Source organism: Ochotona princeps, chromosome 2 (genome assembly GCF_030435755.1).
Source record: "Ochotona princeps isolate mOchPri1 chromosome 2, mOchPri1.hap1, whole genome shotgun sequence".
In the NCBI taxonomy this organism is placed as follows: domain Eukaryota; kingdom Metazoa; phylum Chordata; class Mammalia; order Lagomorpha; family Ochotonidae; genus Ochotona; species Ochotona princeps.
Genome location: NC_080833.1, coordinates 27000295 through 27013867, shown reverse-complemented (window position 1 = coordinate 27013867; position 13573 = coordinate 27000295). Strand labels below are relative to the sequence as shown.

At 53.0% G+C, this 13573-nt stretch overlaps 1 protein-coding gene across 1 annotated transcript; it reads left to right on the top strand.

Annotated features, from left to right (window-relative positions):
- The first annotated feature begins 606 nt into the window (after positions 1-606).
- TRAPPC3 (trafficking protein particle complex subunit 3) lies at positions 607-11555 on the top strand. The gene is made up of 5 exons (XM_004591581.3): positions 607-782; positions 8823-8920; positions 9158-9257; positions 9987-10169; positions 10828-11555. The coding sequence occupies exons 1-5, from the start codon at positions 741-743 to the stop codon at positions 10945-10947; spliced, it is 543 nt and encodes a 180-aa protein (XP_004591638.1). The 5' UTR covers positions 607-740; the 3' UTR covers positions 10948-11555.
- The last annotated feature ends 2018 nt before the right edge of the window (positions 11556-13573 follow it).

Here is a 13573-nt window from a genome sequence, read left to right as displayed (position 1 = left end):
GAACCAGGCTGTGCCCCAGTTCTAGCAGAGGGAGGGAGAGAAAGGGACTTGAACTTGATCCAAAAAGACAGGGTATTCATCAGGAGCCCACACACAACTTGGGATGCAAGCGCTGGCTGAGTTTTGGGAGAACAGGTGGCAGGCACTTTGAAGAGACAGCCACTAGCAAAATTCTCAGCACATAGTAGGTGGACATTAAGTACTTTAAGGAAGACCGATCTGTCGCTGCTAGTTTTCTGTAACATCCTAGGAGTCTGGGTTGCAACAAGAGAGGAAGAAGCTAATTGGAAAGGGACTTTTCCGAGACCAACGCGGGGCGGGACAGGAATCTGCGAAGCATCTCAATCTGGACTGGGAGGGCGAAGGACGGGGCGTAGACAGCCTAGGAATGACACGAGACTCCTACAAGCTGCGCACGCCACCTAGCGGCCAGAGGTCAATCCAGCGCGAGGAAAGCTTTTGGGCGCCGTCCCGCACGAAGCACTCCGGGAGTTGTAGTAGCTGGGCTGAGCTAACAGACTGTTGGGTGTTGTAGTCCGACGTTTGTGGGGCGGGAGTAACTCTAGAGGGCTGGACCACGAGTCCCGAGAGGCCCCGCGACAGGCTGCGCAGGCGTAGTGAGTCAGTACCGGTTTGTCCCGAAGGCGTAGGGCCCGTGGCTGGGTCCAACGGTAGCTGCCGGGGTCTCCTAGAAGGTTTGCGGTGTAGTGTGGCGTGGTGAGGCGAGGGCGGCCGGCATCATGTCGAGGCAGGCGAACCGTGGCACCGAGAGCAAGAAGATGGTAGGTAACCTGGGGCGCGTGACCTCGGCGGGTGGGGCGGGATTAGGGGGCGTCCTGAGAACAGGACCCCCGGGGCAAGAACAGAAAGAGCGATTTGGGACGATGCTGAGAGCTGGCCTTGCGGGGGGAGACTGAGACCCCTGCCCCGAGGCCCGAGGGCAGCTCAGCGCTCACTTCCTGCTCTGTGGCCATGGCTGGCTAAGCGGGGCCGCGCACCTGGCGGTCAGCTGAGCTCCTTTGATCTGCCCAGCAGCCTGCTGAGCGGGGTCACCGGCCTAGCTTGGGAAAGAGTTTAGGACGTGAACCCGGGCCCGTCTTACTTCCGACTCCTAGGCGGTGTGACAGGTGCAGAGAAGGTACCTGTGGGCCTGAGCGAGCAGGGGAGGGTGCCCTTCATGCGCGGGGGAGTAGGGCACAGGCCTCTGCCTGTCTTGGGACTAGGGGGGCACGGAGGATGGGGGACTGGAAGGAGGGAGATGACGTTTGGGCAGGATCTCTGAACTGGGGGGGCCTCCTGGATGTTGCTTTTCCTTCCCCCACAGTCCCCCCTGCCATCTGTTTACAAATGTAGTTACAAAAGCGCAGTTGCAGGCTGGGCACCCTCAGGTGGAGAATTTCTGTTAGGGCAAAAGCATGGGCGATGGATTGGTTTAGGTGTGTGCCCCTGCACCACCCGCCTCGCAGAGTGTGCAAAGCGACATTTATTTAGGCGTGAAGACTTCTGGCTGTGGCAGGAGGGGGTTTTGAGGGATTTTGATAGGAGATTGAGGCGTGGAAGGGAAGAGGTGAAGACACAGGTTGGAATTCTGATGTATTTCATTCGACATCATTTGCCTGTCTGTAGACTAGGGACAGCGGTCTATGCCTGGGCCCAGTGAGATCGTGCCGAAGATGAAGGGCTCGCTCAGGCTTTTCCCTCCTACAGTGGAAACAGTGAGGTCTTCCTACTTAGTTTCTGTGTCTTATTCTGTTTTTGTGCACCTTAAAATCCAAAAGCAATACCAACATCTTTGTCTCAAGTGCTTCTTTGAAAGAGCTACAGGGAGAGGGAGAGACAGGTCTTGCTTCTGTGGGTTCACTCCCAGTGTGATTGCAACAGTCAGGGTGGAGCTAGATTGAAGCCAGGAACCAGAATTTTCTTCTGGGTCTTCCACATGGCTGGCAGGGGCCCTAACGCGTGGATCATCCCACCGCTGCTTTCCCCAGGCCATTAGCAGGAAACTGGATCGGGAATTGGAGCAGCTGGGGCTTGAACCAGTGTCCAGATGGGATGCTGTTGTTGCTTGCAGTGGCTTAACCCACTACACCGCCACAATGACCCCAGTGTAGAAATTAATGTAATGGGAGTCAGCAGGCCGCACCCTCCATCTTTTCCCCCTCTTGGTATGGCATTCTCCCTGGGGATCCTTGGAACTGTTCTCGTCCCGGCTTGGGAGTTCCTTCCTCCAGAACTCGCCTAGCCCACCCCTCACTTCCTTCAGTTTCTCAAGCCTCATCTCCTCGGAGAGTCTTCCCTGACGCCCTGGCTTGTTCCTGGTTGCTGTTGTGGTTATTGTAGTTCCTTTTTTTAAAGATTTATTTATTTTTTATTGCAAAGCCAGATATACAGAGAGGAGGAGAGACAGAGAGGAAGATCTTCTGTCCGTTGATTCACTCCCCAAGCGGTCGCAATGGCTGGAGCTGCGCCAATCCAAAGCCAGGAGCCCAGAGCTCCTTCCAGGTGTCTCACACGGGTGCAGGGTCCCAATGCCTTGGGCTGTCCTTACTGCTTTCCCAGGCCACAAACAGGGAGCTGGATGGGAAGTGGGGCTGTCAGGATTAGAACCGGTGCCCATATGGGATCCCAGTGTGTGCAAGGCGAGGACTTTAGTCATTAGGCCATGCCGCCGGGCCCTGTTGTTGTTGTTTTAATTTTTTACCTGAGAGACTGATTTTATAGACATAGAAGGTCTTCTGTCCTCTGGTTCTGCCGCCGCATAGTCACAGTGGCTGGAGCAAGGAGCTTCTTCTGGGTCTCCCACGTGGATGCTGGGGCCAAGGACTTGAGCCACCCTCTGCTGCTTTCCCAGGCCATAAAAAGGGAACAGAATCAGAAGTGGAGCAACCAGGGCCTGCATGGTTAAAAACAAAACAAAACAAAACAAAACAAAACAAAACAAAAAGAGTGAGGGGATACATCTAACTCCTCACAAATCCAAGAATTCTTCACGTTAAAGATATATGTGTGTTGGGCCTGGCGGCGTGGCCCAGCGGCTGGAGTCCTCGCCTTGAAAGCCCCGGGATCCCATATGGGCACTGGTTCTGGTCCCGGCAGCTCCACTTCCCGTCCAGCTCCCTGCTTGTGGCCTGGGAGGGCAGTCGAGGACGGCCCAATGCATTGGGACACTGCACCGGAGTGGGAGACCCAGAGGAGGCTCCGGGTTCCCGGCTTCGGATCGGCGTGTACTGGCCGTTGCGGCTCACTTGGGGAGTGAATCATCGGAGGGAAGACCTTCCTCTCTGTCTCTCCTCCTCTCTGTATATCTGGCTGTAATAAAATGAATAAATCTTTAAAAAAAAAGATATATGTGTGTGTGTGCAGTCAAACACTTAAAATGAAATTGCACAGGGCTGGTGTTGTGGTACAGTGCGTTAAGTGCCAGCTTGAGTCCTGGTTGAGCAGCCTTTTTGTTTTTTCCATTTTTTTCCCATTTTTTCTTTATTCTTGACAATCTTTACATAGCTAATTAGGGCACAAAAGTTCAAGGGCTACAGGAAAGTGGGTAAGACCATTATTTCCACATTGCTTTTTTCCTGTATCTGGGGTAAAGGAGGAGATAAAGGGAGAAGCCCCACCCAGTCTCCCATCCATCCCAGGTCCCTGATGTGGGGCATGCTGCAAGGGTCTTGCTCAAGTGGTTTTGATAGTTCAACAATTATGAATTGCTGCCAATCTCGCCATTCCAAGCACGATAAGTTGGCTGCAGAATCCACTGATTGACATAGTCCGCCTTAGAGTCTCTGTTTGCCCAGTTTTTCACTGCCAACATATGGCTGGGGTAGTTGATTGATTTGTTCTGTCCTCTGTTGTGGTGCCAGGTGTCCTCTGCAGGTTCCGATAGACTGTCATATCCTCCGTGTGCACCTGGTTATACTCTCCACTGCTCCGTCTGAGCCTCTGAGGAGGCTCGGCTCTGGCACTTGCATTCCATGGCAGACCATGGGTTCTGAATCTGGCAGTTTGATTGGGGAAATCCCAAAAGAAACTTTGTCTGAGGTGATCCCAGACCACATTCTTGTGTGTACTTGCAAGTACAGGGCCCGGTACAGTCCATCACCCCAATCAGCTGGTGGTTGCAGTTGCTGGGTCAGTTCTATTTCCATCCCTGTCTTCCACTGGAACCAATGGGTGTTGCAGTCCAGCCTGATTCTGCCCAACACACACTCGGCCCTCACATAAACCAGTGAGAGTTGTAGCCTAGTCAGAGCAACTCCCAATAACCCCCACCAGGCCCACCTCTGGTTCCCATGCTTGCCAGTATGTACAGCCGACTAGCCCAGTCTGTCCCACATCCTGTTCATCTCTCTTACATGTCTTTGGGCATTGAAGTCTAGTTTAACCTAACCAGCTCCACTATCCAGCCCACACCCATGCTGTTGGTTGCTGTTCTGTCCAGCCACACCCCTGTCCTGGTTTTTGTGCTCTCCAGTAGGAGTGGTAATCCAAGAAGAAGGAGCCCACTATTTCCCTCCTAGGCCGCTCCCACTTCCAGATTTTGCACTCTCCAGGTGGTTCTGGAATTAAGCTTGACAGAATTAGCCCCCATTGCCAGCCCCTGCCATGTGGTGCTGCGGCAAAGCCCAGCCAACCCTCATCTACTCTGATTTTTGCTTGCACCAGTCAGAACAGTCAGCCCAAGCTGGTTTTTCCCTGATCTAGTTCACATGAGGCCCACAGGAGTTGTAGCTCTGTCTGGCCTGGTCTGTCCCCATCCCAACCCACACTCTTCAGTGGGAGTAGCTGTCCAGTAGGGTAGCCCACCTTCCCCCTGCTGGCTCCGCCCCCTCCCTCCCTAGGTCTCATGTGTGCTGTTGGGCATTGCAGCCACATCTGGTACGGGTCACCTCACCTTGGCATTCCATGATGTGCACTGGTTTTTGTCGCGAACGAACTTGGCTTGACCCACACTCTATGCTGGTGCTCGGATTCGCCAGTGTGTGATGTGAACTGGTTCAGCCTGGTCTGTCCCCACTTGTGCCAAATGTATGCCAGTGGGTACCTTTCCATGGCCTGTTCTGGGCTGTTTCCTATAATGCTTCTTGTACTTACTTGCAGGGACTGTGTCCTGCCAGAGGAGTTGCCCAGGCTCCTCCATCAGAACCTCTGCCAGTGCCAGATTTCACGTATGCCAGTGGGTTCATGAGCCAGCCCTACTCAGTCCACCTCCTGTTCTAGCAGAAACATTGGTTTTTCCTTCAAACCAAATTGGTTCTTACTGCTGGATGTTTCAGCCCAGCCAAGGCTCATCCATACCCACACACAGCTCACACATGGCTTGGTAGGGGCTGAGGCCTAACCTAGTCCGTCCCACATCTACTCTGGTCCTCCAGAACACCAGATGGTGTTGCAATCTAGCCCGGCTTGGTGCATCCGGTCCCAGCCCATACTTGTGCCAATGGAGACTACAGCCATACCCAGATCAGAACGCAGCCCCCATTCCAGCCCCTGTGCTCCTCGGTGGGAATGGGTTGATCTGCTCCTAACCTAGCTCCCTGCTAATGCATTTGGAAAAACAGCAAAGATGGTGTAAGTATGTGGGTCCCTGCCACCCAAATGAGAGACCCAGATGCAGTGGCAAGCTCCTGCTTCCAAGCCCCAGCTGGTGCAGCCATTTGGGGAATGAAACAGTAGACAGAAGATCTATCTGTCTCTCCTCTTTCTTCCACATAAATAAAATAAATATTTAAAAAACAAACAAGGGCCCAGCACGGTGGCCTAATGGCTAAAGTCCTCGCCTTGAACGCCCCGGGATCCCATATGGGCGCTGGTTCTAATCCCAGCAGCTCCGCTTCCCATCTAGCTCCCTGCTTGTGGCCTGGGAAAGCAGTCGAAGATGGCCCAAAGCTTTGGGATCCTGCACCCACGTGGGAGACCCGGAAGAGGTTCCTGGTTCCTGGCTTTGAATCGGCGCAGCACTGGCCTTTGTGGTCACTTGGGGAGCAAATCATCAGACAGAAGATCTTCTTCTCTGTCTCTCCTCCTCTCTGTATATCTGACTTTGTAATAAAAATAAATAAATCTTTAAAAAAAAATAAAACAAAAAAACCCTAAGGGGCTGGCATGGGAGTGCACCAGACTAATTCTCCACCCTGTAATGCTGGCATCTCCTATGGGCGCTGGTTCGTGTCCCAGCTGCTCCACTTTTTTAAAGATTTATTTATTTTTATTGCAAGGCAGATGTACAGAGAGGAGATTTAAGAAGATTTTCTGTCCACTGATTCACTCCGCAAGTGGCCGCAATGGCCAGAGCTGCACCGATCTGAAGCCAGGAGCCAGGAGCTTCTGGGTCTCCCACGCGGGTGCAGGGTCCCAAGTTTTTGGGCCGTCCTTGGCTGCTTTCCCAGGCCACAAACAGGGAGCAGGATGGGCAGTGGGGCCACCAAGACATGAACCAGTACCCACATGGGATCCCGGTGTATGCAAAGCTAGGATGTTAGCCACTAACATCCTACTGCAGCGGGCCTTAAATAAAAAAAAAAAATTTTAAATAACAATAAAGATATATTCATTCGTTTGGAATGAGTGACAGAGAGAGATCTTCCATTTGCTGGTTCACTCCATATGGCCGTAACACCTGGAGCTGAGCTGATCTGAAACCAGGAGCCAGGAGCTTCTTCTGGGTATCCCACGTGGAAGCAGGGGTCCAAGAACCTGGGCTGCCCTCCACTACTCTCCCAGGCCACTAACAGGGAGCTGGATTGAAAATGGAGCAGCCAAGACTTGAACCTGCTGGCACTACCCTATGGCGTCTGCCCCTCTAATGGTTGCTTTTTCTCCATAGCACTTACCACAGCCTGGCCAGCTAAGGATTTTACTTACTTGAATAAGAGGTCCTTTAAGTTAGGTATTGATACCACTCATTGTTCTAGATTGATTTGTTTCCTAATTGAAGGTGGAGACAGACTTAGAGATTGAGGGCGAGCGTGATCAGCTCGGGGCAAGGGTCCCCTTGTCAGTGTGCAGGAATGTGGGTTCTGTGAGCTGGACAGGTTTGCCCAGGAGTTTGTTTATTGTTAGTCAGCTGTGGGCAGCTTCCCGTTCACAGAGCATGGTGGCATCATGGCTTGCCTGTTCTTGGCATCATGGTGGACCGAGGCCCTCGGAATCTGCAGCCAAGAGCTCATTAATAGTGGCAGGAGAGTGCTGCTAACTTAAGGCAGCGGGGTCAGCGTGCCAGGCTGGTAACTGCTGGACTGTCTCCATGCGTTCATGCCCAAGCCACTCTGGTGCCAAGCTTTTGATTTCACTCAAAAATCATTCCCTTCCCTAATGGTTTCTGTAATTGCCAGGTTTGGTGAATGGTTTCTTAGTGACGCCGTGATCTGACTGTTTCCTCCTCAGCCGTAAAGTAACCTTTTCTTTGACTCTGGGCAACTCAGGTGTTTTTTTATTTATTTGTTTTATTTTTAGTTTCAGTTTTTTTTCTGTTTTTATTTTTTTAAGGAGACTTGTTAGTATTGCAGTTTTAGGAAACACCAGATAAAATGAACACTGGCTTGATTATTTTACCCCCTAATTGCTTCTGATAATAATAAACTGTTTTGGGGGACGGATGTTATGGTGGAACAGATTAAGCTGCCCCCTGCGATAGCAGAATCCCATATGGGTACTGGTTCTAGTCCTGGCTGCTCCACTTCTCGTTCTGCTCCCTGCTAAAGTGCCTGGGTCAACAGCATTAGAAGATCCAGGTGAGAGGCCTGGATGAAGGTCCTGGTTTCGTCCCGGCCCAGCCCCAGCCGATGTGGTCATTTGGGGAGCAGAGCAGCAGGGGCTTGAATCATTGCAGGCAGCAGCTTTACAAGCTATGCCACTATGCCAGCTCCACATTTTAGCTCAGGAAACAGAACTGATGTTTCTTTCCACACTGTGACTTTAGGCAGTTTGTCATAGTGCGATGGACTTTGCCTAGAAGCCTTGCCATCCCATGGCCCAGGCTGCTCTGGGGTGCCGTGGGAGGTCAGTGGGACTTTAGGCCTGGGGAAGCCATTGGCCACGGTGTCTACCACACAGACGCTAGTTTGTTAGTATCTGGCTCAGGTCTTGCCGCCACAGAAAATGGTGAATGACACGGCTTTCTCAACAGAGGCCACCTCAAGCTTAGGCCTGTCGGCCGTGGCAGAGACCTGGGGTGCCGGGATGGCGGGAGCCTTTCCTGGTGTGCTGGAAGAGGGACCACTCATGCAGGAGTCTTGTTGGCAGTATGTTTTTATTTTTATTTACTTATTTTTTAAAAGATTTATTTGTTTTTATTGGAAAGTTCGGTATTCAGAGAGGAGGAGAGAGAAAGGAAGATCTGTCCAATGATTTACTTCCCAAGCAGCTACAATGACCGGGGCTGCGCCAATCCGAAGCCAGGAGTCAGGAGCTTCTTCCTGGTTTCCCACGTAGGAACCAGTAGCTTCTTCCTGGTCTCCCACATGCCCTTGGGTGCAGGGTCCCAAGGCCTTGGGCTGTCCTCTGCTGTTTTCTCAGGTCACAAGCAGGGAGCTGGATGGGAAGTGGGGCCACCAGGACATGAACTGCTGCCCATATGGGATCCTGGCACCTCAAGGCGAGGACTTTAGCCACTAGGCCACTGCGCCAGGCTTGGCAGTGTGTTTCTACAGTGCGTCTTGCTACTGCTGTGCCACATGGGCCTTGGGTGCCGCTGTCTGTGCGCTGTGGCGGCCGAAGGGCTCTTCTGGCGGACACAGGTGGCCTGCCTTGGATGCCTGGCGGTTGTGTCCCAGCTGGTCGGGGTCTCCTTGTGTTTTGTTCTGATGCCTTTGAATCTCTTTTAGAGCTCGGAGCTCTTCACCCTGACCTATGGAGCTCTGGTCACCCAGCTATGCAAGGACTATGAAAATGATGAAGATGTGAATAAACAGCTGGACAAAATGTGAGTGAGCTCACTGGTAGGAGGGGCAGAAATGGGGCTCCCCAGGACACTGGGTCTACACAGAGCTTGGGCTAGAGTCCTGTCCCTCAAAGCCACTGTGTCAGTTACATTTCTTCTGAGTTCACTTGCTGGGTATTTTGAGATTGTCCTCACTTTGCCCTAACTTCCTGAACAGCCTGTGTTCAAATGTAAGACATTTAGCCCTCCTAATAGTCTTCTCTCTGCTTTCCTTCCCAGGGGCTATAATATTGGAGTCCGACTGATAGAAGACTTTTTGGCACGGTCAAACGTTGGGAGGTGTCATGATTTTCGGGAAACTGCAGATGTCATTGCCAAGGTCATTATCCCAGGCCGCCTCGCGGTGCTAAGGGATTGCCATTGGGAGATACTACTTACCACTCAGGCTCCCTTAGAGAGGCCCTTAATCTCCCAAAAGACTGGTTAGGCAGTGGTTTGGGCCAAAACAAACTTTCCTAGTGGTTTGGGAATAGCACAGATAATGAAAAAGGAAAGGGGGTTGGGATCATGGGTGTGGATTGAAGCCCTGGTGAAATCAAAGCCAGACCTTCACAGTGAGGGGTGGCAGAAGAGCTGGGAGCTAAGGATACAGACTTTGAATTCAGCCAAAGCTGAATCCCAGTTCTGGCCCCAGTTCTTACAAGGTCTGCTAAATTACTTTAACTTTGCCACTTCAGTGGTGTGCGCCCCCTTCCACTGAGATGTGTCGGCACATGGGAGTTGGTGCTTGTAGGATCCTTTGAGGGAGAGGAACGTGAGATTGGGCACAAATGCTTCTCCTTTTTGCCTTGAATGTTTGCAGAGAGTGCAGTTGTGTTTCTAGGCCACTTGTTTCTCCTTTGCCAGTGTAGTGTCCCGCCCCGCAGTGCTGCTCTGTGTCCCCTGACAGGTGGTATCAGTGCAGTGTCCCGCCCCACAGTGCTGCTCCGTGCCCCCTGACAGGTGGTACCAGTGTAGTGTCCCGCCCCACAGTGCTGCTCCGTGCCCCCTGACAGGTGGTACCAGTGTAGTGTCCCGCCCCGCAGTGCTGCTCCGTGTCCCCTGACAGGTGGCGTTCAAGATGTACCTGGGCATCACTCCGAGCATCACTAATTGGAGCCCAGCTGGCGACGAGTTCTCCCTCATCTTGGAAAATAACCCCTTGGTGGACTTTGTGGAGCTTCCTGATAACCACTCATCCTTAATCTATTCTAACCTTTTGTGTGGGGTCTTGCGAGGAGCTCTAGAGATGGTGAGTATTGGTAGCTCTTTACCTTCCGGGATACCTGAAAATGTAGTTCAAGTTTGATAAATATTTGAATGGCCCAGAGAGAAAAAATGGGCCTTGGAGGTGGAGTGGGCATTGGTGGGCAGCAGGTTGAACCACCATTTGGGGCACCTGCATTGCATGTTAGAGTGCCAGTTGGAGTCCCAGCTACTCCACTTCTGATGCTGCTTCCTGCCAGTGCATCTGAGAAGGCAATACACAATGGCCCAAGAACTTGGGTTCTTGCCACCCCAGTGGGAGACCAACCTTTGTTTGTTTTTGAAAAAAAGGCCGCTGCCCCTGCCCCCAGCACTCTGCTGTGTGGGAATGTGCTGCTGCTGAAATAAGATCCAGGCCAGACCAGATGGCGATGCCTGGTTGTGGTCCCCCTGCACCCCAGGACTGGGAGGGTGCCTGCAGCCTCTGCTGGCAGAACACCCATTCCCAGAGTCAGTGGTAGCTTCCATCTGAGGCTCTCCCTCTGGGTGGAGGCGCTGTCTCCTGCAGTGGGGTATCACAGATGGCAGGCCTGACCTTGTGAGAACCAACTCCCCCAGCTCCGGGTGTCCGTTTTAGCTCCATCCCAGTGGTTGCCCAGAGGCTGTGGCTAGGCAGCTGCCCTTCATTTTTCCACTCTTCTCAGGTCCAGATGGCTGTGGAGGCCAAATTTGTCCAGGATACCCTGAAAGGAGACGGTGTGACAGAAATCCGAATGAGGTTCATCAGGCGGATTGAGGACAATCTCCCAGCTGGCGAAGAGTGACTGGTGTTCCAGAACTCGAGGGTGGCCAGCAGGGGCCCCCGAGCTCCCTCCACCCGCAGAACTCAATGACTATCTCACGTGGATGTTATATATTCCTCTGACTTTGTTTCCATTCTCCGTGCTGACAGAGCCCAGGGTGATAGTCTGATTACCCCGCAGGTGTGCGCATTCAGGAGGGAAACCCTTTGCTTCTGTTCACCCAAGACTGGTTGGACATAGTCCTTTCTACTAGAAAGGAATCAAGCTGTGTAACATTCCTGTGGACAGTGTCCCAAGCAAAGCCAAGTTCACTTAAGAGGCAAGCGTGGCACATCTCTTCCTGGGCCTTTGGAAAGCCAGTGGCAAGTGGCTTCGGGGGGCCCTGGGATTGTAGGGAAACGGGGAGGAGGTACCAGGAGGGGTTGGGTGGGATTCCTAGCTGCAGAGTGACACGGTGCAGTGCTTGCCAGGAATGGGAGCCAGTCGTGGCCCGAAACACCGACTTCTGGGAAGCCACCAGAGCTCATTCCTCCCTGCTGCTTGGAGGGAACATCTCCTCTTTTTACAGAGGGTCCATCCTTTTTTCTTACAGATTCTTCAATAAAGACACATTCTTGAGTGAAATCCCAGTCATGTCCCATTTCCCTTCTCAGCAGTGGGAGCTCTGACCAGAAGACCTTTGCAAGCCCTGGTGCTAGACTGTCCTTCACCTAGTGCCTCCCCTCCCTCAACAATCCTGTCACTGTGCGAAGGGCTGCAGGTCACCCCGGCTCACAGGCTAGTGTGTGGACCAGCGCGAGTTCACAGTGGCCACACTGAAGCCCCTGCTGTAGAAGCTGCTCTCTGACGCCTTGAGAGCACTGTGGGGGTACAGCAGGGCAGGCCTACAGCTTCCTCTCCCTGCCTTGCAGAGTATGCAAGGTTATGTCCTAACCATGTGTTAGTGTTGGGTCTTGGCCAAGGTTGGCGGGCAGGCCTGGGATGAAGGATGCCAGTTACTTGCAGAGTGCTTTAAGTGCAACTTGGATGTGTGTGCCAGGCTCCGGGATGCCACTACAACAGAGCTGCACACTCAGAAGTTGATGTCTGTAGCCATTTGGGCTGGCCGGAAGGAAGGGTGGTCATGTTTATGTCCCCAAGTGTAGGGACACTCATCTTCCCTCGGAATCCGTCCTCTGAGCCTCTGCCTGCGCTATGCAGGCTTGAGTCCCGTGGCCAACACTGCTTTGGTCAGCTGTATGTTTGCCCCCTCCTCTTGCAGTGTTGAGCCGGCTCCAGCCAAGCCAGAGCTGGAGTGAGCGAGCAAGCAGTTGGGCGGGGGGATGAGGGTCGGGCCCAGACACAGAGAGCTCTGTGTGGTGTCTGGACTCTGCCCAGCAGCCCTCCCCAGGGGGCCCTCAGCCTTCCTCTCCTCCCTGTGCCACAGCCTACTTTGTAGTAGCCTATTGTAGGGTGTGAAGTTTTCGGTATTTCCTGCCCAGAGTTAAATGTGGACATCTTACAAGGTTGGCAAACTGTGGAGACGAGGTTTCCTTGATGACTCCACACGCAGGGTCCTGTGATTGAGTGATGTACACCCCAGCGAGGAGGGGGAAGAAGAGGTTGGGAGCATGACCCTGTCATCTTCCCAAATGAACCAAACAGACAAGACCTCAGCAACCCAACCCAACTTTCTGTCTCCCTCCCACAAAAGTTGACTGGTTCACAGCTCCCCCAGGCAGACCGGAGCCCCCTCCCTGATACACTGCAGGATTCCCTGGGAATATGGGGCAGGCTTGCCTGGCTGTGTGGAGAGATTTACAAAAGGTTTCCAGAAGCCTGGCTGGTGATTGAAGATGCCAGTGCTGGTGACCTTAGCTAAGCCTGGGACTGGGTGAGAATGCCAGGGAAAGGCCTTGCTCTGCGGCCTTTGGCCACCAGGGGTCTCCAGATTGCCACCTTACTATCCCAGAGTGACCACTGGCCACTTGGTTTTCAGAATTTTCTGGAAGATGCACCTGACAGAGCAATTCTCAGGCTTGTCTGAGCTTGGAAGTGCTCCCCCTTCATGAACCCTGGGTATGTGTGTACATGTGCGTGTGCACACACACGCACAACCAGAAAGCCAAGCTCACATGGGGATCAGGCTGAATGCTTATATATTTGCCCCAGGGCACTGAAAAGTGTGCTGGCAGAGGCTGTCTGCCCCTCACAGGCCTCAAACACATGCTGGCCTCATGACCTGCACAAACTGCATACTCTCGTGGGCCACCCTGGCCTCCCTCAGTGGGCTCAGAGTGCCAGTCCTGTTCCCCTGCTGTGAGAGGCCCGCTTCCTGCCCCCAGTCACCCCCCAACCAGTGCAATTTCCATATTCAAGTTATACCTCCTGGGAGGTTGGCCTCCCCTCTAGGAGCTCTGGGCATCTAGGTCCTAAAAGTGGGTGGTAACAGAGACCCTGGGAGCAGAAGTTACATTAAGTCAAATTAAAATAGTCTGCTAACAAGTAGTTCATTGTGGCTGAGATAGGGGAGTGGGGATGCAGGAAAGGCGTCCTCCTCCATCCTCCTGGAGTTTAAATGCTACCATGTGCTGTTCCCTGGGAGCCAGAGGGCCAGTGGGAGGGGAGGAGAGCAGAGAGTTCGGGCGGCGGGCTAGGGGCCGTGTGC